Genomic DNA, 27,523 nt, shown 5'->3' on the forward strand with positions numbered 1-27,523 from the left:
AGGTTGTTAAATTCTGTAGGTTTCTCTCTCATCGTCCAAAACAAACTACATCACCTCGATGGCCACCAAGCACTACCGAACGGGAGCACGTGCAGCGTATTTGTGACGTCACGAAATCGGATTCTGCTCCTGAAATCTGATCCTAACGAAATGACTACCGCACAGACTTAGATGCGCATCCTTCTCTATCTTGTGTATTGGGCAAACGTAGATCAAATTGAAAACAGCTGAAAGCTAAGATTTCCCATCCCGCCGTGTGATAATTATCGTCAGGATACGAACTAACAGTGCTGGGAATCCAGCCTATGTCTGATTGTTTAGTGGTATATTGTGGAAATGTTGGATGTGTACCTTTTGTGTAGTCCCTGTTGGTGCCTAACGTTGGTTTGGCAGTTGTAGGTTAGGACACGTCTATCTACTCTACAGAGGTCGCGTGCATTTTGGGAACAACGTAATTACACTGTTGCACTGAAGAACGCGGGTTGTTGTGAGACGGATTTTAATAGACCTGTAGGATTATAGTTTCGTTTTGAGAGGAATACTTTCATTGTTACAGTCCTATGTGTGAGTGAACTTGTGTGGGTATCAAACGACCTTGGGTAACAAGGTGAAAATCAGAACGTCGTCCAAAGAAAATCGTCTCAGGTAAGAACATAAGGATTACATATGCTTAAACAATATTCAAATAATCTCAGCATTTCAATCTAAAATATATTTAAATGCACTTTATGATTAAAACCTTGTTTTCCCACTTGCTTTCAATTTGACTTTTGACAATTTTGTAAATACCAGAAAAAAACTTCCTGAAAGTAGTAATGGTTATTTTATATGCAATCACACGACGACAAGCATTTCTTAAAATCATAAATGTAAATACTACTATTTGGCATAACAAGCTAACAAGGCTTTCTGTTGACGTTGGCCAGATGAGATACTGATGAGACGAGACACTTTGACAAGTCTTTGAAGGCCACATTTAGGCCTAATCACGTGATATCATAGGAAAACTGCCGAGTGCTTTGCTTTCGATAGTAACAGTTATAAAACATACGATGTAACAATATGTCGACTGTGTGATAATGATACAGTATACATATCGCCTCTGTTAAGAAGTACCCACATATACATGCGGGTCAGTACTCTCTTGCATATCTGTATTGTTCGTATGTATGATGTAGGGGGTCCCGTGGTGTCGGCATAAGGGAGATTGGGAGGGGGTTCATCATTTGTCTAAACTTTGATAAACAGAACGTCAGTTGAAAATCTGCTGATCGGATATTAATAGTTCATGACTAAAATATGTATACGTGTACAGTCTGTTCTACTGGTTTTCCCGTTACATCATGTTAAAAATTAACATAAAATCTTAATTAGTAATTGTAATTTTAAAATGTTGTGGCAGTTCCCAAACACTGATCTGAAGAATGACATTATTTATCATTAAATCATTCGAAAATGACACTCGAACCTCATTTACATATGTAAATTATCCATATTATAATACGCTGAAAACACGACGTCCGTACAACATCTCACGAGCATGACCAATTTAATTAGTCTAGCAGGTGATCAACAATATGCATATCACAGGTAAATATTTATCAGTATGGAAGTGAGATGCACCGGATGATTTGCAATTAAGGTGCAGCGAATGCAAAATCTTTCCATTTAGTATCCTATATATGTTGAGAACACGGAAACTGAAGTTCTTACTGTGCCACCTAATCCAGACTTATTAAGTCCGAGTTTGATCAATGTGCCCTAACGTATGGACACTCTTTACTTCACTTTTTCCTAGAGACTGTATTGCATAAGTTTAGAGAAATTCCTTGCTTATTTTTTCTCCGTGTCTGAAAAAATTAAGTTCGACAAATAACTTAAACTTGAGGAATATGTATTAAACTAGGGCCAGATAATACCCCAATCAAGATCATGACATCACTATCTGTAGCTCATTCTCATGGGGACGTATCAAATCGACCATGCCACCTGCAAAAGTTATTTCGTCACATCATGCAGGTCACTGTGTCACTGAGGTAATGGTGGCATAAAAAGTTCAGAAATCCGTCAGAGGAGCACAAATTGATCCAGTGTTGTACAAACCCATCAAATACAGAATAGGGTTACCAGCTTATCCGAATACTTAGACGTATTCTACTCCGTATACAGGACACCAACGCGGGTTACTTTCATCCCTTTTAAGAAAACACGTCGTGAGACTATGGTCACGGGTGGAGATGCGTCGCAAGTGTATTTTTAAGATAATGTTATGGTGTTACAAATTGCGGTCATACTTCAGATGACAGCAGATTTCTCTTCCACATAGCAATACAGGATCAGTGAATAAAGTGACGGCGTGGGTAAGGTGTCTCGACATGTAACCATGACGAGCAATTTTGCTGCTTAGGTTGTCGAGTGTTCCATGAGTTCTTATAATAGACCCTGGTTACATTAACTGATTTTGGCCATCAATAGGGCGGAAAACAAAATAAATATCGTATCTCGTACTTGTCTTCTCCTATGTCTATGTCTTAGTAATAACGCTACACAATTGGCAAACCTTGTCACTAAATATTTGGATAAGAAGGTTTTTCCTTATGGACATTTCCCTGTCAGGCCTGGTCAGATTGGTTGTTTGGCGACAACAAATTCTATGAACAACGTTTTCCCTTTCGCTGTTGAAGCACTTACAGCCGAATCATGGTCATGATAGGCTTGATAAACAAAATAAGAAGATAGACGATTGTAGATTATGAGCTATGATACCATAACTCCTAAAGGGGTCTGATAAGGATTCATAAAGTTGTACTGTAAATGCAAATATCAGTATAGATACCTGTATGCAATACATTATGATATCTCTTTAAGGAATATGATATATGTGTTATCTAAGCTCTTCCGTAATCATTGATAAAAATAACGCCATTCTGAGAACATTCAATTTAAGCTGAAATAGATTTGCAATATTTTGAAATAAACTTCGATGGCCGGATAAATCAATATTGATTTCAAGTAGCCATGACGATGATGGCAACATAACTGTTTTATGGATTTTGTTTTGAGATTATCATCAGTGTCTCTCGTACGTTTTACTGCAATGGATGTGTAGATAATGGACAAAGCATGGTTGGAACTCAGACTGCTAAAGTGTACTAGACTCTGGTATCTCCAAGGAAATATCTCGTTCAGCTTGTATCAAACATAAATGGATCATCAGAGAATTATCTAGATTTCTATCTCCACTTTGATTAGCGTCTCGAGGCAGGGATATATACATGAAGTTTCAATAGGTACTGAAAGGATGCAAGCCGTTTTCAAAAGTTTAAGGTAAAACATAAGTTTATATAATGTTTTGACAACAATATTATATCATATGATGAAAACGGCTTCATTTTGTACCTTATTACGTTTTAATTTGCATAAACAGTATGCAAACATCAATTAAATTTATCCAATATTCCGTGGGATTCGGGAACCGTCAAACCAAATTATAGTCGAGAAGAAAGACTGGCCAACCCTGTTCAAAATGGTAGAATATCAACAATTATCAGAAACTATCGCCAAATATATAGTGTGGTAATTATGGTCATCAGCCCATATCATCATATTGTTTAGATATACTTGATATCTACGTTACAAAGTAAACAGATAATTATTGTCACACAGTTTTATAGATATATCTAGACGTTAGTTTAATTTCGTTTAATGATCTACATGTATATGTACATGTCATATGTAGGTATGTTGACATTATAACAAATTGTCTGTCATATTCAAATTTCTATAATTAAGATTCGCAAACCTGTTAATGTTGATTGCGCATGAATTAATTAATCACTACTTATGTCAAATAAGACCTTCGTTGATATATCGATAATAAAAAAACAAATTCAATATTCGTTTTTCCGGGATGAATTAATGAACAATGTAGCTTCAGGGAAAATTTAAGCAGAAAATGTTCAAAGAAAATTACAACAAAAAACATAACGTGAAGCTTGAATTCAGATATACGACCTAGCAAACCTCACAATTATAAACGTTGTTGATTAAAGAGAAGATATAGCAAGCTGATAAGTAGCTGATACAGATATAGGTGAACAGAAGTCTTAAATATTGACTTTTGGGCTGAAGGAAAGCTAGCAAATACTGTTTTTGTTGTTTCGTTACCGTTAACAGATCTCGCCTTGCGTCTACTTAAAACATATAATCGTAGACCTCAGGAAAAGAAAAGGAATAGACTGAAAAAAATAAAGATAACGATTAGCTTAGAAGTATACACATGTAGATTCCAGTGACGGGCCTGCGATAGTACGATGGTGATGAATTGTCGTCTGCTCCTTTAGAATTCTAAATAAAGTCGGTTAATTACACATCACGTATTCCATTCACACAAAGCGTCTCTCTACACCAGATTTATCATCACACGACTGTACACGTGTCTTAATGCATGCAGATTCTCCTAACGATAGTTCTTGTTGCAAAATAAGGGTATGATCTATGTTGTACAACATTTCACATATGCTTATAACATTATCTAATTAAGTTATATCTTATTTAATATGCAGAAGAAAAATTAACTTCTGACCCTAAAAGGATGATAATAATGCAACACATGTATGTCCTTACAAAAGCAAAATTGGTTTGTTTGACAACATTACAATGTTAACCTTGAAACAGGACCTGTTACACTTCTAACACCGAATCTCGCTTTCACCAGGCATGTTGTTTGTGTAATTAGGGCTTGGCCGCAACGGAAAAGGCATACAAAGCGTATCCGTCCACCAACATTTTACTATACCAATGGTTCGTTAGGCATACCCTTTTGCTTGACACAAAATCAATAAGGATCCGATATTTTATACACTTTCCAAGAGTTCTGCTATGATATCATTGGGATAGGTAATGGAGTACCAACAAGAAAGCTATCTCCTTAGATATTAAGTTTCCCTAAAAGAAATTCTGAACAATTTCGTTGCAATCACTGCTCTAAGCCTATTTTTTCATTTTTTTCAGTGATGCAATATTACGGTATTATTTGTTCTATTTTCACATCGATAAAAACAGCTTTTATCTACATAAATTATCAGCTGATTCCCAGAATTGGGCTCATTTAATGTCATTCGTTTACCAGAGCGCATTGATTGATACAATTTGAAATTATTTTTAAATAGATTATGTGATTTCAAATGCAATGTGGAATGAGGGCGTGATAATGAATTTGATAGAATAGAAATAGTTAGTCTCAAAAATACCGAATATGATGTTATCCTAAATCCAGAATAAATACGGATTCATTATGTAATACCAACTTAAACAAGAAATATGTAATCTTGATTTATAATTATGTACGATAACCAAAAATAAACATATTTGAGACGTGAGATAGCATTAACTGGCATAACTAATTAGTTTTGTTTGATTCTATGAAAATATGTCATTGGAAATGGATCTAATTGTATCAGAAATGGATGGTTACTTCAACTTCAGTGGACATCACGAGTTTTTTTAATGAATCCATAAAGCACAAAGTAGCATCTTCGGTATTGTTACATTTTTTATCATTAGGGGAAATGTATTGTACTGGACGACAGCACCAGTAACAGTGGCAAAGTACGTTTTAAGATTCTAGATATACAATTCACCTTAAACTTCGCGAGTTGAAGTATAGACAGAAACAATATGAAAACTAATTTCTGAACATGATGAATGTGGAGCTTATGTAAGTGACTGTGACATTTATAGTTTTGTATTGACAGGAAATAATTATTCTCATTCTGGCAGAACACACACTGTGGTAATATCGTCAATGTGTTGTAAGTCGGCTGTAAATTCATTGTTGAGGAGAATGGCTGGGGTGGGATAGATAGTGGCGTTCGGTCAATGACTTTCGCCAAAGCCATTACGCGTTAAGAGGTATATATTGTTTTTATTTCCCTGTCCGAAGTACCCAGGTAAGTGTTGCTGTGATGTTTTGTATTATATCCTAATAGGTATAGAAGCCTCATTTCGAGTCAACTTTTGCGTTAGATAGGCTAATTCGTAATTATCAGCTGTTTCACTTGCATTTGCCCGTCTGCCTATCCGCCCCTATAGTGGGCGTGCCAATGTATCACACAGCTAGAGGCAGTTTGCCAAACTCCGTTCAAGTCTATCACTCGAACGAAAGACTCTTTATTCCCTATTATGCAAAATATATACAGAAAGAAGTCTTCATAACTGATGATTAAAATGTTACTGAATTATGTTATTTTTATTAGATCTAAATTAATAATGTTTTTATTAATTAAAAACTATTCCCTGTATTTTGGCGCTCTACTCGATATACTGAGTGGGCGTAAATATCACAGAAAAGCTTTTATCGGGAGGATTACAACTTTTTAATAAATATAAGGCAAAATAAATTAAAAATTAAAACACATCAGTCGGTACATACGGTAAATGAATTAATAATAAGGCTAGACTTGTCGAATGATCTCTTTGGATGGTGCGAATGATCATTAAGGCATCATTATAATAACTTTATGAATATGTATGGTGTGTCTCACAAATCTTTATCATGGGTTTGTCTCCTTTGGTAACAGACTGGCAATTAAAGCTCCACGTAGTGTATGTGAGCTTGTTTATCACGTAGCCAATACTATCATAACTATTATTTTATCATTCAATCTTGCTTATAAAGAGCATTTTTAGTGGTTTAATAGTTCCTTCTTTTCCCATAAGGTAAACAATGAAAGAACCTGATACCAGGAAGCAGCGATTTCTTTGTCCCTCAAGACATTTGAAATCCAAATAATTTGATTGATAATGATACCTTTTCAAGTCATCTTATGGAGTAGACTGGCCATTTGAATATTATAAACATCACTATTTGACTTAATATTGTTTGTCTTTACAACATAACTGATTCTGGATCAACTCAATACTGTCATGTTAATGCAATGGAGTTTTGACCTTTCTCTACTCGTCATTATTCTAGAGAATGATATCGAGATTTGACCAGTCCATGAGTTTTAAACTAAGGACATATATTCCTGTATATTAGAAACTAACGGTTTGATGGCCAGGATAATTATGGAGATGTGTTACAAAACCAATACGAACATTCATCGATATTAAAACTCTTTGTAGAATTTATTTATAGTACATTCAGATGTGTTATATGGCTCTATATTTTTGTTAATTATTAGTCCCTCCGGTGGTTACCAATACTTGGCGATACTGTTATGTTTCTTTGAAAGTTTTGGCTTAATCAGTAGTAGTTGCCATATTCCGGTGTTTTTCTCCGAGTACTCAGTATTTCTTCCACTGACGAAGCTAGCTAATATCCTAAATGACCATAGCAAGCCATCAGACGTTATTAACGCTAGAGCATTCAGAAGTACAGATTCTTCATCACCCTGATAATACAGTACATACATTCTTACCCGTGGTTATACCCTGGGGTGAGGAAACTACATATAATGGCAAGGTTAACGAACGGGTTATACCGTACCAATTACTGTAACAGCAGCAGACAATCGTCAGGCACGCATACTCCCTCCTCGGCCACGAATAGAACAGCTGACAGAACGCCGAAGTTATGTATCTGTGTATAAATATTACTCTTCCAATAGCTCACAAGATCTTAATATATAACTCTGTTACATAACTGTCATCAGTGTCATAACAACTAATAAATAGCCCCGTTATGTATAATACATCAAAGATATAACAAAGTTGTAAATATTAATGTGTTGTCGTTTGAACAGTTACTTGGTAACCAATACTTACTATATAAGAAATAATGCTCTTTTATTTGCTTTGGTTTAAAATGCAATTAACGTAACGTAGTTACCGAATATATGTTCATTTCATGTCACAGAAATTGGACTATATTCCACTGTCTTTTTAACTTTTCCCTGCAACCCAAATATTGGAGGGGATTAGTGGAAAATGTATATTATCTGTGTTTTGTGACCAATTGTGTGATTCTGTGGGACAATGTTTGGGGCTTGTGGAAGCATGTGACACTCGGGTACCTTATCATTGTACTAGAACCCAATAACGGGGAGCTAGTGGATAAGACGTTACGATATATTAAAACGAGCGATCCACATCTAGGTTGCGAGTTCGAATCTCATGTTGGGCAGTTTACAGGTACTGACTGCTGGATCGTTAGTTTTTCTCCGGGTACTTCGGCTACACTCCATCCACAAAGGTGATAGGTTTAGTAGTTAAGTTGTCGGAGTCCATATCTTCTCACAGCTACACGAAAAGATGGACGATTGGAAGAGTATAGATGGTCGAGTGTGGCGCTTTAAAACCGATTTTATTGAAGCCTCGTTGAATATTTAAAATATGAATAGTTTGGCGATGTAAGAATATCGAGTGATTACCGATACGGACACTGAGGTATACATCCTTGTACACGAATCACTGTATCAAATAAGATGATAAAACACAGAAGCACAAGAGTACAGAACGCTACAAGTGAGGGTGAACTATTCTGGGAAGCGATTTATCATATGTTCCTGTTTATATGATAACCTTTCCTTTAACCTCAAGTTCTTATTAAATGATATTTCCTCTCTAACTGTAACATTGTAAATCATATTACATATATTCCCCACGTCTTATCAAGAGGATTTAATGACAGTGGGCTGTCTAGACTTTATCAGAATTGGGAAATGTGGAGTAGTAGATCAACAATTCACTGTAGATAATACTATTGCTGCTGCCGAAAATTAGACGAAGGATTTCAATGAGGTAGCTATAAAGCGTGGGCTGGAAATATGATGCTGAAATCAACAGTATAGCGATTTTACTAGGATTATACTGAATTCTACACCGGTGGTTTTAACATGATCAAGTTTTTGAATATACGGTTAGTTGGCATTTTGATGAAAGGTTATATACTGAAAATCTCATTTTGAAGAAAAAGGCTCCAATTACGATTGGGACTTTTATTGAAACTTTAACGAAATATACATTAATGAAACAAGGATGCTGAAATCTACGATGGAATTTTGATAAAAGGGTACTACGGGAGATTTCAATGAGGATTTCAGTATGTTGCAGTACATCCTAATTTCAAAACATGATACTCCATCTATAATAACAATTTGTTTAGCACTTTGAAGAACACTCACATTGACTATGTTTTAACGATAATGTTGTATATTTCATTTCAATTGTGTCTATGATCTCAAAGAAGATTGGGATTTCATTAAATGATGCTAAATACTGCAATGGAGATTTCGTGAAATGATAATGAAAACAAATTGGGGATTTCGTAAGATAATGCTGGAGACTTACCATGCGAATGATGATAAAATAAAAATGATTTCATATGATAATAATAATGAGCCTCTCAAAATATAAAAATTGCAATGGGTGTTTGTAAGATGAAACTGCAAAATACATTAGGAATTCCATACGATAATGCTTGAAATACATAAGCGAATTACACGAGATGATGACGAAAACCCACAGGTGCAATAAGGAGTTTCATACGATGATGCTGACAATTACTTTAATTTTAATTTGATAAAATACTGCTATAATAACGACAGGATCATAATCAAATGGTGCTAACTCCACAATGGCGATTACATAAGATGATCATGATTGTCATCTGATAATGCTGACAACAACATTTGGGATATATTTAGATGATGATGAAACTACCATCAAAATTTCATTAGTGGATGCTGAAAAGTCTATAGAGAGTCAAAAGAGGATCCTAAAAGTCACAATGGGAAATTCGGAAGTTGGAACTGAAATCTACTGCGAAGATAGGAATTATTTTGCAGAGCCTTGAACTATAAAGCTAGACTAACGGTGTTGCATAATATACTACGACATGTAAACACAGACTTGTTTTTGTTGTTTTTACAAGGCCACTGTCATATTCCGAATCACCACTCCTTATCTCGTTGTTGTGTTTGCACTTTTCTGAATCAACACTTGAGGCCCTCGTCATGTTTATACCACTACCTAGGACATACGGGGCGCGACAGAGGCAGACGCCACCAGCTAACAGTTCATTATGAGTAGTACATTAATTGTCTGTATTCAGCAAACGTGACATTTATAAACGTGTGCTTTTGATGCACGATGGACTGACAGCAGCATGTGTCTGTTCCTAAAATATACACCTGACTCACCCCGGGCTGTCTGTCATTACGTCCTTACAAGTTTGTGTATATATATATCCTACATTACTACAGAATCACTTAATTAATCCAAGATACTAGTATAGCCTTGTTCCAATTATTGCAAAAGAGAAGTGGAATCTGTAGTAAATATTTCCAATGATCACGTTCCAATCAGGAGGTTGTTATCCAGTCAAGGAATATTGGGCAATATGTACTTACTTATCAATTTCTTGATAAGAAATATATCCAGCTGTAGCCCAAATTTAACTGAGCCGTCACAAATTTAACCGGCAAATGCTGATTGGTAAATAGCAAGGAACAACCAAGCATTTGTGACAAACGGTGTTCTGATTGGTGGAATAAGAAGGATAAGCAAGCATTTGTCACAAACGGTGTTCTGATTGGTTGGCTAGTAAAAGAAAAAAGAAACATTTGTCACAAACGGTGTTTTGATTGGTGGAAACATAAGGAACAACCAAACATTTGTCACAAGCGGTGTTCTGATTAGTTGAATAGTAAGGAAAAACCAAACAGGTGTCACAAACGACGTTCTGATTGGTGGAAAAGTATGGAACAACCAAACATTTGTCACAAACTGTATTCTGATTTGTGAAATAGTAAGGAACAGTAAAACATTTGTCACAAACGGCAAGTGCTGATTGAGGTAATTGTCAACACTAGCCGGACATGGATTGTGCTGGGTTTGAACGTAAATGCCGCAACTTAGGTGACCAAAGATACACTTGAAACAACCGCGTGTTTCGCTTGAGTTGTACTGACATTGTTCGTCTGAAGAAGGATATAAGTAATAGGTTTATGTTATGAGCTGTAAATGGTTTTCATATCGGTTGTCTCTAATTGTGATGTTCAAAGTGATTACGGTATAAGATACAAACGAGGATTAAGATATGTCAATGCAAAAGTCACTATTATATATTCATGTGTCAAAGGTCAACATGATATTTTAATGAGTTACCCATTAACACTGTTATACGTGTCCAAAGATAAACACAAACGACAAACGTCACAAATGTCAAAGGTCGAAATGGGAACCACATGACAAACTCGTATCAAACAACAAAATTCTTATATTTCATAATATATATCGACTATCAATATGGTTGATTTTAGACACAAATTTGCTGATTCTTAGAAACTGATGTATTCTTAAGTTATGTTTGAAGTATACTTCAACACGCCCATGAACCACCAACGTTAAGGCTTTTTCTCCTCAAGTAAATACTCCTGGAATCTGGTTAGTGTAATGGCATTTAGAAGCTAGCGCCAAGTGTACAATGATTTTTGTTTGCTCAAGTCAGTTTATTTTAAAAAGGTCCAAGGTCAAGATAAAACGTTGTTGTTATAGCCAAAATATTGCCTGTGAGCTGTCATCATCCTACATGGAATATACAGGCGTTTACTGTTCTGACAGGCTAATGTTCCCATCCATAATATTCCGAGCGATTGACTCCAACTGGAAATACTGTATTTGCTGCCACCTGCTAGGTTTTCACTTGCACACATCTGCGATGTTCTCTGAAGCGCCTATTGATGCATATTGCCTAGCTGCTGGTAATGGCCAAAAAATAGAAACTTTTACATAATATACGGATTACGAATAAAACAATTAAGAGTACAGTGAAATATTACAATGTACCCCATAAGTGCATTCACTAATTTAGAACGTTATAGCTGTAAATTGCTATAATTATATTGGTTGGTTTGATAAATTAACGTCCTTGGCCTATCATGTACATGTATGTGATGTGTAGCGTGTATAAATTGTGTGGTTAGAGTTTTGGGAGACTGCGGTATATTCGTGTTATGTCCTCTTGTATAGGTCACATTATATTGATAAAGGGTGAACCAGTCGTTCAACTTCCTACTATCTTTATAGACTATGATGTGTCTCGGCTAGGGGACAGGACCCAAAGCCTTCCTTACAAGGGTGAGCGCTCAACCGAAGGTCAAAAGTGAGGTGGTGTCGAGATAGACGTTATGAAGAAGAAAGCAATTTAGGAAGAAAGAAAAAACCCGAAGAAATTTAGTCGCCTGTCACGATCATCCAATAGCGGCAGCAGGTACAATTCTTACGCTCGACCTCGGGGCAAAAATCTTCTGTATTTCATTTCGTGCGTTTTACCATCTTTCATATTAAATCTGATAATATACAATGTATAGAAATTAGTTCTACCATGCATGATAAACTACTGGAAGACTACTGATAGATTGGCCTGGACAAGAGTCATAAATGGAACTTCATCTCAAATCTCATTGTAGTCATTTCTACTGTCATAAGTGTTAACTGCCGTCCCATTTTCATTATGGTGATTTCTCCTGTCATAAATATCTACAGTCGTTGCATTGACATGGTAGCGATTGTAAGGCCATAATTTAAGACGAAGTACACTGGTTTAATTAAGACGACTTGACATAATGATACAATACATCGCTTTTGTGCTTGTCGAATTTTTTATATTGCAGATATATATCTTATAGGAAAAACTATTGAAAATGATAATTGACTGGAAATAAAAGGTAAATTGTAAAATGGTTATCCAAATATTATGGTTAGTCTGCAAGATGTAAAGTACATTGAGACACCGAAGAAAAGGGACATTTGACTGCAAATGCAACAGATGAAAACCAGTTTTGTTGAAACTTGACAACATGGTCAAAGTCCTGAAGGATTTGACCAAGTATAACTACAAGTTTTGTTGCACTTTCATTGTATCAATTTAAGGTGTTCTGATTAATAATCTCCTTAACGTTCCATATATAAGCACTGTTGATTTACAGAGCAATTAGCAGTTGCTGACACAACCTATAACATTTCTTTTCTATGAGAGCATTCATAAAATGAGAACAAGTGTTAAAAGTTTGGTATTCAGCCAAGAAGTGTAAGATTGTTTTTATTTTCATAAAGACAAGCTTCGTTGAGGGAATTAAGTCTTCAAAATGACTTCAAAATAATTTCTGGAATCCATATCCACAGACGAATGTCTGACCGGTTGTTGTGAAATATTTCTACAAAGTGCATGCTTTTGTTAAATCGAGAAGTTATGCAAATGTTAATCTAAATTTTCATGTTGATATCAATTTCACCATACAAACAGGATATACAACGTGGAAGACATGTATTGTTATCGGAATCATTGAGCAGGTAATATTGTTAATGGAAATGGGGAGTGGAAGTTAATGTAACCGGAAAAGGATACATAATTCTACTTAACATTATTTAATACCAAAGGTCTAAGGTAATTGTCCGCTATTGAGCAGAAATACTGTCAAACCTGTCTGTGGGACATTGATCAGAGACAAAACAAAACATCCCTTATAGACAGATGTCTGTTATACAGAGGTCAATTATATAGAAAAATGCACCAAATGGGGTTTATGTGTCTGTCCTTTATAGACAGATGTCTTTTATATAGAGGTGTTCTGTATAACAGGTGTGACTAGCAGAAAAACACAAGCGGTCACATAATTTTGTTTTCTTATGAAGATATGGATTCGACCGAATTCGATAGTATGGATTTTACCTTATTTACTTTTCTTAGAGACTTTCCAGAAAAATAGTATTTCTATACAAATTCCTTCTAGGCTAATTTTGTTTGTTCACGATATATAAAGAATGATGATATCTAAGAACTGTTAAGCCTCACGCGTGGAATCATACAGAATCAAAGTCTAATGAAAGATCATTTTTGTCATCAAAACAGAAATAGCAGCAGGACACCAAAACGTCTGAAACCACAGCCGGCTAGTGACGCGATCATTAGCATTGAGCTGTAGTAGCTGATTATAAGTTCTTATTGATATGTATCTCACAACATGGAAATTATTCAGAAAGGAAATTAGCTTTACAGACTGAGAGTTTTGTACGGCAATTTAATGTGAGGATGATTGACAGGTCTAGGTCATACCGTCTCTACGATCAGAGATATACTTTATATGGAGAATAATGATAATTACACTATGTGTATCTTACAATCAGCTGTCACCTATATAAGAGCACTACTGCTATTTTGGGTTATCTAACCTAATGTCTGTTATTCCGTCTTTGCACATTACAGAGTTACCTCACTTACAGGTAGGTATCTATGGCGACTTCATTATTTTGTGAGCTAATCTCACGCCATTTTCTCTGAAAAGAATGACGTTATGCTCGTACATGTAATTAAATGACATCACAATCAAAACCTACCCGCAAGGACAGATAACAACTCTGTAATATGCAAGTATAGAATAGCATCTGTGATAGGGAATTATGGTTCCTTTAATTTGTTTTAAATAAGGAAAATATAATTAAATATTATAGTCTGCTACTGTTGACTGATTCTAACATGAAATAAGTTTATATCTCTGAATTCATGTATGAATTATTTTGGGATTTGAAAAATAGAATGTTAGAGGCATGCTGTAATGTTTTTTTTCTTTTATGAATGAAATTTTGTCAAGCCAGGAAATCAAATCTTGTAGAAATAACGGACTCATCTGAGCCTCATGATCTCAAGCCCAAATAATGATCTTAAATATCTTAAAGGCCCACTACCTTTCCGGTGCAGAACATAAAGGTTTCTTAAACACATTAGTAACATCAGAAAATATATACCGATGACCTAAGATGAGGTTACAACACCAAACATATGCAAAATTTCGTGCATAATATATAATAACAGTGGAGTGTCATTTCGCTGTTTATTTCCGTCTGGTGCAGTGATTGTCAACTATTGCTCGGCATTTAGGGCGACGGCGGGAAAATGAAAATTAACATTTCATTTATTTTAATGAAATTGTTCAGAAGGTGTTGATACGTGTAGTATTAACGGTAAGTTAATAACTTTTGCGACTCTACAAAATTATCGATCTCGTTTTACAATTAAAAGCCGTTTCGGAAAGGTAGTGGTCCTTTAAATGAGTGTGTATTTCATATGGGATTTTATAAAACGAGACTAAGAAGGATGTTTATTCTTGCAGACCCTGGCGAGGAAAAATAAAACATCAGGACGAGTTGTGATTTCCAAGTCACACCCGCAAGTTAGGGAAAGAATCTATCATATGCAAAAATAGCCGGATCATTTGATAAATAGCATAATATGGTAATATAATATAATTTATTATTATGTGTTTTGTCAGCCATGATTAGTTAGGAATGAGACGGGGTTTGGCAATGCGTTACAACTGGTTATTGGAAGCGAATAGCGCCGATACTTCATCCAATCATTAACTATTAAAATGCTTTTATTTTTGTACACTTGAACGAAACACCAGTTTTGCAAACAAAACTTTTCGCAAAACTGATATGCTAGTTTATTTTTCTAAAATTGGCTCACTAAGCATTCTATGTAGGATGGATCGCTCCTACAATTTTAGCTGATCAAGCACTCGCGGACATTCCAAGTTGCTTAGCAACGCAACAGAAACTGTTGTAGAGATGACTATGGGGCTTGTTATAAGACATGTAACGTTGTTTGAACAATTTTATCCGATAATGTTGTACTTCGCAGCATTTTTATAATTTAAGGACTGGATAGCGTGCTTGTTATTAAATGTTTGTCCATCAGAATATGAAATTGATCTTGTGTTGGTTACCAGCACAGCTGCTTTTAAATATATTATTTAGAGCCCGGAATAAGCAATACTTTTTAAGTAAAGAAACTATTTCAATTTAAATTGTCCATATGGAAATTATTAAGTAAATCAAGAAACGTTTCTTATTTAGGTGTTCCCTTTATATATGCAATGCTTTCCAATGAAGGATTTGAAGTGGAACATCCAAATGAAACCCGAACAACGAATGTTTGCTTGCAACTTTGTAAATAATTAATAATTTGCATTAAAAATTAATGTAAACAAGATATAATCTTGTGAAGGGCATGCAGGAGGATAATATGCTGTCTGTTTTACAGAAGCTGCTATAATTCCAATAATCTACGTCTTACATGTATAATCAGTAATACGCTACCTGCAACAGCAGTCCAAGGATATTTGACATTTGATATCTAGCATGTTCTATAAACAATGCCGAGTGAGCTAGTGCAGGTGTAAGTATTACGACCTGTGAAATGTTGCTGTACAGGTACGCTTGAGACTTAGGGATCATTAATACCGAGAGATGTACTGCAGCAGAGTTGGTCTTTGTCCAATAATTTCTGAGATAAGGTGAAACACATTTGTAAATAATTCAACTTGTTAGTTACCGTAATAAAAAGCAAGGTGAAAGATTGCAGTAGTCTCTCACTGTTATTATCTTTTACGACCAGGTTTGGATGGAGGTGTGTGATCGACCTCCTGTGTCGGGTCTGATAGGCTTGTTTATGTAACGCTGTGGCGGTATATGTTTCTTTAGCAACCTTATGTAATTGATGGTGATGTTTAAAGATGGCAGCGTAACCAAGGTTTACACCCGGTAGTGTAACCAAGGTAACAATGGTTTGTGGTTTTTATTCAGTATTGTTACACTGTTGTGTTTGTAACACTCTGTAGTGTAATCAAGGAAACGATTGTATGTGGTTTACATTTGATCGTATTACCAAATTGATAATATTTCTATGGTAACAGAATTTGGTGTTTTCACGCTATTGTGATACTAATGAAGCAATGGTCTCCTGTTTGCCACTGAAATACAGTGTATGACCACATACTACCTGTTTGTGGTTTACACACTATAGTTGTGTAACCATGGTAACAACATTTTGTGGTTTATATTCGGTAGTGCTATCAGAGTTACACTATTTTCTGGAAGTACCTCTAGTAACCTAATTAAGATATTAAGACAATGATTGTTTGCGGCCTACCATTAAAGGTATCGCCAGAATCACCATACTTTCTTGTTAAAGCTGAGGTGTGACCACACACAATGGGTTTTGTTTAAGCTTTGTAGTGTAACCCTTATCGATATGTCTTCGATTACTCTTGGCTTTGCTGATAGTATGAAGCCAGTACAAAAGATACTGTTCGATCTCTAGACATAATGTGTAAACCTATTTGTAACAGTCGGATAACAAAGGCTGTTTTGCATCAGTTATTATAAGTACATCCATATTACTATAGTATACATTCTATGACTATTTGTATTTACGAATTTACAGTAACCATTGATAAGATATGTTTATTAAAATGTCTAACATTGAAATCAGTTTTTTGACAACGAACACCCAATGGTCTGGGATTATCCGTATAACCATCAGGATACGTATTTAAAGGGGGGAGCAATGGATGTCCTTATTATGAACTTTTGAAAAGAGGCATATCCATTAGACTGTATTACTTATTTTATCATTTGTGACCTTGGTAGTTATACCTGTTGTCCTGCAAACAAGCACATTGTCTGTCTGTTTGTCCATATTGTTAATCGTCTTGTGGGGTACACCTATCTGTATGTCTGTCTATCTGAATGTCTTCATCTCATTGGCCGTCCTGTGTGGTATATACTTCAATGCGGATTATGAACTCGTGCCAAAAAGTGAGCGTTTGTTTATCGGATAATTAGTAGTCTTTTAAAGCAGTTGCGGTTCGGGTTGTGCTATTCGAACAAATTGTACAATTTGTGGTGGCAGCGGTGGAAATTTATAAAAAGTATTCATTGATGAGTGATCGCTTTTTTTCCCAATACGTTGAAATGAAAGGGTATTTTTTACAACTTCCAGCCCATGTAGTAACCAATGGATTTGAATATGCCCTGGTTCTGACTTCACGAACCACCACTATAACACTGGGGGTTTCAAAGGGTGGAGTACACCGATGAATCATCGACTTCCGTAACAGACAGCAACACACACTATAACTGTCAGTCTGGGCCATAGAGCAGGATCCTGCCAGAAGAATGGCTACATTGTTCTTTGACCTAAAACTAGATAATCGCCCTTGCTCTTTGATGGTCTTGTAGCCAACATCCGTAAGTCCAATCTGATTATATCAACGTAGGATTTTGAAAAATCGTTATACCGTATGTTTAACTTAAGCGACCTCCCGCTAAAAGATTTTGTTTACGTTAACACTGAAGATAACAACAACACGTGGTGTTTACCTTTTCTATAATTGTTGCCTTGGTAACAGTCATGTAGCATGAAGGTTAAACTACCGATACATGTTTCCTCAACAGACACAAGCAATGGCTTATCTTGCCAAGGTTCGCGAGAGAAAGTCTGCTTACAATAGGAGGAACAGTATGATATACAAATGTACCACGACCACACGATATCAGGTTATGTAACTTCTAGGATATATGTAGACGATTTATTGTTTTGTTATTGTTTTCCATTCAGATGAAAGTATGGTACAAACAAATGGTCTGATTTTATCTGTTTGTAGAACATGAAAGATATCCATTATTTGAGCATTATTATTTTGTCATTACAAATGATTTCTTTCAATTAGGAGTAAAGATAGTCCAGTATTTAAAACTAAGATGTAAAAGTCTTTACTAAATTTTCTTTGCCATGCTAAACATTTACATATATACATTCAACATTAAACACAAAGAAATATGAAAATCGACAATTATCAAACAGATAAATGGAATACTGGTCAAACATTGTTTTGCAATAAGCATGAGATGTAAAATCCTTTTCTGTCTGACATGTGTTTATGCAGGAAGATGTGAGGAGACAACAAACAGTTTGAACGAACTTAAGTAGCAAAAGCCCTATTACATGTATAACAGATAACATTAAATTAGGCCAGGATTATGTAAGGGAACACCAGGTTTGTTGGTAGAGGAAAGACGGAGTACCCGGAGAAAAACCATCGGTCAGCGGTCAGTAACTGGCAACTGCCCCACATAGGATTCTAACTTTCAACCCAGAGATGAAGGGCCTGTGGTAATATGTCGAGAAAACCCACTCGGCCACCGGGGCCCCCAATAAATTAAAGGTCAAATATATATTGTCATTGAGTGTTTCTATAATTAGGTTCAAGAAAGAATATTAGATTATCCTATTTTTCATTAATATCATATTATTGAGATCTCTGTTATTGAAACCAGTCCTTTTCACGACATTATCCTATCAACTATACCAATAAAATATGTTCATTAAAGTAACTGTTCCCAAGAGACTATATTTATATAAGTACTATACAGATGAATGCTTTAACGTCTTCACTGGAAGTGTTCACGTCTACATTGAAGATGAAACAGACTAGGTGACACATACACCGTGCCTGTTTGTTTTGCTGTGTTATCTCAAACGTAACACTACCCAGAATAGAAAGATTTTTATAAAACAAAAACACTCCTCGTGTGTTTAACTCATGCAGTAGCATATTATCTTACTTCCCTGGAGCATTTGATGCTTTTTACTTTCGTTCTCTACATTCTGGAGATATCAAAAAGTTTTTTGTCTGTTTACATAACTCACTGAATGAAGATTGGCTTACTCTGGTATTTAGCTTATTAAATCTCCTTAGATAGTGTTGCTATTTCCTTCTGGTCATAGCAATATTTTTAAGAGAACTTATGAATCATGATTAGCGTCAATAACTGTGCATAAAAACAATTGATTCCATTTAAATACACGTGCAAGAAAAATAGACGAATGGACATAAACAACTATATTTATAATGTATTCGTAATCCTTTAGCCGGGAAATGGCGTATGACTTGTTATCTCCAAAACAAAAAGTATATGCCCCTCTCCAGGAAAATGTTTCCGCAAAGTACTCTTAACAACAGGAAAAACAGTTTAAGATTTGCACAAACAGCACATGTCATGTTTTTAAAACTAACATTTGATTTAATAATTCACTACATAAAATTTGTAAATGTCATACATAATGTTTTCAGACATAATGCTTTTATATTTTTCATTGAGTATTGCGCAGGATCTTTTACGGATAATTGGCTCAAGAGTTCAAGTAACATTTTGCTTTAATTAGACCGCAATAGAGTATATATTTCACTATACCAACATAAGAACTGCATGTGTGCACTTGTTACACTGCATCATGTTTATGTGGGAACAGCTTTCATCTGAGTGAATGTCTGTTTACTTGCTTGACCTTGGTGCCTATAAAGCACAAAACTAGAATAATGGGCAATTTTATATCATTTATTAGTGAAACGTTTCCCCTTCCTAGTGAACACTCTACCTCAGATCTACATCTCCTGTGGGCCGACAGACGAGGCTTGGCACACATGCATGTTCAGGTACAGAAAGGCACACACGTGTTAGGAATTATCGGCTTAAAACCTATACACAAGTACGCTGGAACTATTCCAAACGTGTTGTATGCTGGCTGGAGCTGATGCTGTTAGGGATAACCCACATCCGTAATGTTAATCTATATATCTAATATATTATACCAAAGTTCATTAGCATAATAACTCGGTAGTTTCTTATATTCATTTCGATGTTCTCTGTAGATATAAAAATCGGCTTCATGCCTTATATCATGTCTAAAATTGCCCGTACTTAATTGCAAACATCAATACATTAAGATTTTTTAAGATTAATTATAATTTATATTTGTATATGTATGTGTTATCTTTATACAAGAACAATGACTTAATAATGAAGCACTATGATAGCGTTGTCAAACAGGTTCTTTATTTTGACTTTGAGACTAATTAGTATAATAATGCTCCATTTTAAAATCAATCTTTAACGACCTGTTATAGTTAAACCTGCACCCACCTTTGCATAATTACCGGATACTTTATATCGACATATAAAACCTGATAATTAAGATCATTTTATACACCACGTGACCTAAAACCATGTTTTCCAGTTTTAATGAATGCGAGTAAGAACATGCAACGTGGTGTACCTTTCTTCTGTGATTTGGGGAATACCTCAATGAGGTAATTTTACTTTAGGGAAATTATCTCATACTAAAACCCTGCAGAAGAAAGTTACACATTACTTGGCTACAGTACGAATTTTAGCAAGATCACACAAACATTATCTTCAGTCTTAGCCAATAGCTTGGTAAACATCGATCATTTATACGCGCGACATACTTTGTAGCCAATACACATCAGTCTCTAGAATATTCACAATCACTTCACTTGAGCTTCATAATGTTTGTCCCAAAAATGCGGAGTTCCAGATTTCAAAGTTTGAGTGGACAACATAGTGTATACATTAGGATGAGAATTGTAAGACAAAAACACGAAAGTACACGTACGATAGAAAATTCCGTACATAAAGCATTCAATGAATGAAAATCAAGATTTACTTGCATTAATACCTGTTAAATATGTATAAACAATGTTTCCTGGGCATTATACTACATTAATAATGTATTCGTTGTAGAACGTTTGACTGTGCGAATTTTTTATTTTACATTTTCTTGCTTGCATCGCCATTGAAAGCAGTCAAACTGTGTCTTAAATACAGTGTAAGAGCAAAATATTTATACATATTTGTTAAATCTAACATGTATTTCCTCTGTTTCAGGTCAACATGTCATCGTCACGGGTACATGATCCTCTGTTTCATTTCGAAACACATTTTCCTGAACGACTTTCAAGGCTACACCTGAATCCAGAATTTGGGCCCGTATCTCCCCACAGAAAGAACAAACGCTCTCGTGCCGCTAGGCAAGGAGTGAGATATAAAACACAACCAGTTACGTTTGACGAAATCACGGAAGTTGACGAAGAAAATACAACCAACTCAGAACCCGAAAAAACCATTGACCAACTACAGGCGTTCTCGCGGTCGATGGACGGGCTCATCCCAAAACTCCCAGGTAAACTCAACAACAACAACAATAACGACGTAACCACTTCCGGTAAATCATTCGATGGCCAATCAACAGTCGCGACACAAACCACAGCCAATGAAAACCGATTACAAGGAAATGACATTACAAATTCAAATGATAAAGAAGATAAAGAAAACTGCCCCGAATCAAAGCTTGATCCGTCGAGTCTAACCGCACTGCCTCCTTCAGGTTTACCGGCCGGCAAACACGATGGCCGCCGGCAAAAGATGACGGCGAAAGCAAAGCGCCGTCAAATGATGGAAGCTGGTAAAGACGGAACAAAAGAATCGTGAACAGTAGCCTATTTTTTTCATGTTTCGAACAAAAATAAGAGTATTTCGTGTTAATAACGCAAACATAATGGCCTTGTTGATATTTGTGTCATTTGGAGGGATATAAGATGTCGTGTTGTTTCATATGTACATATTATAGATACTTACCAGTCTGGCTGTGAATTTTGAGCGAGCATTTCGCCAATGCTACAGATGTATTTAAACTAGCTTTAATGGAAGTGATGCAATGAGAGATATCATACAAGAAACCCCCACACCCTAAAACTGATGATATGATACCAGTTTGACTTTTGCTCTACAGAATTAGGGGATTTATGAAATGTGACGCTGTTGGCTATCTGAGCACGTGTGATTTTGCCAAATTGAAGCGTGCACTTATTGATAATTAAGATTGTGTTTACTGTAGAAGGTTTTTTTTCTGTTGCATCTATACAGGATTCATGCCATACAGTGGGTTTGAAATAAACGCCCACACATATCTCATAATACAAGCTATCTTTCTTTGTACCTTACCAACATTTATTGTACGTAGCGACCGCAGTAAATATAAGAAGTCGCAGAGTTTTCTCTATAAATGGACGTTTTTCGGTTATTTTTCTGAAGTAAGAGTCAATTAATGCCAAATGATCATATTACTCATAGCTTCATAACTTCTTGTTTACTCGCCTCGAAATTTCAAATTGCTCTAAGGTTAGACAGGGTCTTGCTGATTTTACAGGGCTAACAGTTTTGTGAAAAACATCATCTGATATAATTAAGATGACATTCTCTTGTTCTCTGTGAATATACATAGACTTTGTGTTTTGTCAGCTTAACCAGAGCATTAAATAGTTTTAACTACTGCGGTAAGATAACTATATTAGTTTCTAAGGTGGTGGGTTAGCTTTAGATGGCTTCGCTTCACTAAGACTGGTCACAAGTCGCGAGAAGCAGAACACATTTTCAAAAAAATGATAACCACAATATTGGTTTCTAATATGTCTTAATATATAAAAGAGATAGTCAAGTGTTATTATATTTCAGTTGTGAAATTAACTTGGGGTCTGGTGGCCAGTTTTTAATTCCCTGTACATTCATGTAAATATATGTTTCTCTATTTGCATGTTTGGTAGAAGATATTGTTTTCTATCGGTTTAAATTAAGATAATAGCGTAATACATGTAGTAATTTCATTTTACGTTTAACTTTTACGTTTTCTGTGTCAAAAATGTATATTTATTGAATACAAAAAAATAATTTATTGTTATCTATTGTTTAGAATATTTTTCGTTTCGTCTCTGGCTTGAAGGTTGTCAATGGATACTTAAAGAAATGAATAAATGGGAAATTTACTACCTAGTTTTGTCATTTATATAACGTGCATGCTACTGAAACATGCATGCTATCATAGAAATATGTTCAGATATAGATATGAAGATGTGATTTTAAATAGCTTCAATACGATGTTATTGATGTTATATATACATATGACTTTCCGTATGCCTTTTTACCTGTAAAGGTTTATGATCGCAATTCCATGTATATTGCTATGAAAAATTGAATATTTTTCATTTAACGTTTTTCCAGGAATTTGTTATTAGTCGAGATTATCATTGAAAATCATAGCATCTGCATAAGTCCGCATTGAGTAGGATATTCTTGATCTAAGGACTTTTCAAACATTTTTTTATACCTGACTATACTCTGTGCCGTAACTTACACTTTGCGATTGATATGAAATATTTAATTCAACGACATTGCGGATCGTTTGGCATTGGAGATGATATTCCATCACTGTCTCTCTGTGGCATTGTGAATTTCAAAAAATTGCTGACGTTCAAAACAATGCTGACGTTGACGATACAAGCGTTTCTGACTATGTGGCGTTGTGCTCTATTCTGAGTTATCTGCCAAAGTGGGTAGGTACTGATTGTAGGTACTGATGATTTTTATGAGTGTAACTTCATATGTTCCTTAGAAAATATTGTAATCATAATGTTGCTCAAAAAGAAATGACGTCACAATCAATTCCTATCCGCAAAATGACGATATGGCTTTCTAGAATAATTAAAGATTAACAAACAGCACAACATTGCTGATTTTATAACATTGTAACATAGAGTATTTTGACATTGCTAATTATATGACATTGTATATTCTAGCTGAGTTCGTGGTTATACAATACTGATTTTTGGCATTGGTGACCATAATACTTTGATGATTCGATGACGTTTCTGAAACATGATGTTATAAATATAAAGACTTTCTAATTTCAGCTATGATTCATTGATACGAATATAACGTCATTAACAATGCGTATGGTATTCATAAATATGAGGTAAATAATAATTTCTTACAATACCAAGGCCTTATATCTGCAGTTAAACACTATATTTCAGCATATGATACATCTGTCTGTAAGATTCCCTACTCATACATACCATTAAATCTTCATTTTATTCTTAAACTTGAAAAGGGGTCGAAAATCTTCTATAATATTGTAATAAGATCAGATGTGACACCATCAGGTACCAGAAAGTGGAATGATATCTTTGAGACTATCGATAAAACAACTTGGAGCAACATTTATAAAATTCCTTTCCATGTAACAAAAAACACAAAACTTCAGTGGTTCCAGTATAGAGTGGTTCATCATATTCTTACTACAAACTCATTTTTATACAAAATTGGAGTAGTTGCCTCCCCTTTATGCATTCTGTGTAACTCTGAACCAGAAACGTAGGCAAAAAAGACTCTTAAAATCGCCTAACTTAACCTAATAAGGCTATAGAGAGGCCATCTGCAATCATTAGCACACCTTGTTGATAGATAGCCAGTCTGGAAGCTGCACCGCTAATTAATCCGATTGGTTTATACCGCTGATCTACATCGGCGATGACCAAATCATGTGCTCGCTCATCACCTCCTCATTGATTTGCTTTACTTGGAAATTCGACAACAATCAAAGACTATGGCCACGTTACCACGGCGAAAAAACGATTTCCTTTCCACTCTGTACAAGGAATGCAGAAATCAGTCTAGCTAGGCGGTGACAATGATATACACTACCCAATAATTATCCTCCCCGAAATAAAAGACGACACTCCGCATTCACATGTACAATTAGATGAGAGGTAGAGAGGGAAATGTCAGGTAATAGAGCCATGTGTTGACAGGAAGCACAGCAGCCGTGAACAAAGGACAGGGATGGGATTCACACCATACCAAACCACCTAGTAATCGATAAATTGAATTTTGAGGATATTACTGTTCCTTTACCTGCCATGACTTTTTTATTTAGATTTTGTTAAATGCCCACTTTATTGATGATTTAATTCATGATCAGGTCAGTCCATTATTTGTCATTTCTCTCGCTGTTAGAAAACAATTAATTGTGCAGCTTTTATCACGTCTAATGACATAGAAAATAACCATTATCAGGCATCATACATTTAATCGATTAATGTTGTAAATGCAAAAGTTGGTGTGCTATGGTCGAAATCTGATTGTAATTGTTACTTACTGTAAAATACATATTTCTAACACCATATCCTGGACACTGTTATTGTGACCGAAGTCCGCACTATAGCATTTACTTTACATTGCTAACCATATTGCCAAAACTATTCTATGTAAAAAAAGTCTTTTAAATACGCTTGACTTCTTAGAAATTAAGAGAGAAAAAAACAAGACACCACTTAGACAACGGTTTAATATACAAAGGGAGATAACCCTTATTTGTTTATGAAGTAAACAACGACCCACGTGCAGTTCCACACGTACACGACATTCAGATTTGGAACGTTTTTGATTAATGTTATTGTATGCACTGAATTCAAGCAGTTTTGATACGTAGTATCTAAAGCAAATCACAATAGAGTTTACAATGATTGTCATTCAACTACTCGTTAAACGCATTGTATTCCACTGATACTACATCGGCTTTTTATAAAATGACGTCACAATAGAGACATTGATGTTTCGTTTTTATTGGGGAAAAAATCTCTAGATACGTCAATCAATAAAATTTAACATATTTCTTTTTGTAAAGTAGACTCAATAATCAATTGTCAATGGAATTTTTTTTTTCAATTTTATAAAATATTTATACTTTTTGTGTGGGTGAACTTGCTGCTTGCTGTTTATTAGAGTCAAGTCCGGTCAGGTTACTTCCCTTCCTTCTAGTCCGCCCGATGGCATGAAGACTTTTCAGCGACGTGTTTCAAGGGAGATAAATCTGGCATATGGTAAATTTTCTTAGATTCAGGACTACAATACAGGGAAAAAACAACGATAAACTAATTGCCTAATGTCAAAATTATATTCATAATTAATATGCATTGATTCTCTAATGCATCAATACACGTTTACCAAATCATTCAATTATGTTTTGTTCTATGGTTAAGATTGAATTCACTTGATTGGTTTATCATTTGATTGGTTTATCATTGTGACCATGTCGACAAAAACAGAAATAATGTTATAACTTGTTACTGTTATATAGTTTCCTTTGATGACGTTTTGGTGTATAATTAGATTCTCGATTCTCCAGGGGTTCCAATCATTACGATCTCTACACCCTTGGACAATCTCATTGTAAAACTGGAGGAAACAAAACAGGTGATTTCGTCCTTTGATGCACATCATAAATGTCGTATAACGGTGGGGCTTTCTGTAGTCTTCAAAGAATTTTTTGCAGGACTGTGATTGGTTCAGATTTGTTCCCCTGAGCTGGCTTCAGTTTTGCTATCTGATAGTGCGATAGTGCGAGGGTGTAGAGATCTATGTGAACTGAACCCCTGGAGTATCGTTGATGGTGTACAATGTGCTGTGGTGTATGGTATGGATGTATGTGTATCTTGTGAGACAACAGTATATTCGCATTGTGTCTCTTTGTAATAGTGGAACTCGTACCATTTGTGTAGTGCTGTCTCACTGAAGGATGCTACCAAATACACCAACCAAGCATCCGGTCACATTATACCGCCAACAGGCAAACCAGTCGTCCTACTCCCTTTATGTTGTCCGCTAAGTAGGAGCAGAAACTACCACTTTTATAGACTGGCATGGGTCTTGGCCAGAAAACAGAACCCAGAGCCTACCATTCAGGGTCGAATGCCCAACTGAAGGCCAAAGGTCAGGTGGTGTCAATAGAGATATTAGGAAGTCAGTTAGAACAGTTAGGAAGAAGAGAAAAGTTAAGCTCCATTTAATCGCCTTTTTAGATCATGCAATAGGGTCAATAGGTACGTCGTATCTGCAGTTTAATATGCAATGATACGGTAGTGCTAAACACTTGTTATAAGGATTCGAACGTACATTATCAATACTATTACTGTACAGTAGGCCTACACGATGCTCTTTACAAGTCAGTGTTAGTAAAAGGCGACTAAATTTGGAATTG

General features: G+C 35.5%; 1 protein-coding gene across 7 annotated transcripts; it reads left to right on the plus strand.

Annotated features, from left to right (window-relative positions):
- The first annotated feature begins 60 nt into the window (after positions 1 to 60).
- Positions 61 to 23,471, plus strand: LOC138329830 (uncharacterized). Of its 7 annotated transcripts, XM_069277132.1 has the most exons (3): positions 61 to 645; positions 12,034 to 12,217; positions 21,538 to 23,471. In XM_069277132.1, the coding sequence occupies exon 3, from the start codon at positions 21,544 to 21,546 to the stop codon at positions 22,138 to 22,140; it is 597 nt and encodes a 198-aa protein (XP_069133233.1). In that variant the 5' UTR covers positions 61 to 645; positions 12,034 to 12,217; positions 21,538 to 21,543; the 3' UTR covers positions 22,141 to 23,471. The 7 variants fall into 7 exon arrangements, with proteins under 7 accessions (XP_069133233.1, XP_069133230.1, XP_069133243.1 ...); XM_069277129.1 differs by lacking the exon at positions 12,034 to 12,217 and having other exon boundaries at positions 68 to 645; XM_069277142.1 differs by lacking the exons at positions 61 to 645; positions 12,034 to 12,217 and adding an exon at positions 16,425 to 16,562.
- Positions 23,472 to 27,523: the final 4,052 nt, after the last annotated feature.

This window comes from Argopecten irradians, chromosome 1 (genome assembly GCF_041381155.1).
Source record: "Argopecten irradians isolate NY chromosome 1, Ai_NY, whole genome shotgun sequence".
Classification (NCBI taxonomy): Eukaryota; Metazoa; Mollusca; class Bivalvia; order Pectinida; family Pectinidae; genus Argopecten; species Argopecten irradians.

What these genes read in the sequence shown, in the direction of transcription:
- LOC138329830 (XM_069277125.1), top strand. Translation starts at nt 20,169, where the DNA reads ATGGGCAATTTTATATCATTTATTAGTGAAACGTTTCCCCTTCCTAGT. An exon ending in TGGCACACATGCATGTTCAG is followed by an intron (nt 20,286 to 21,537) that starts GTACAGAAAGGC and finishes CCTCTGTTTCAG; the next exon opens with GTCAACATGTCATCGTCACG.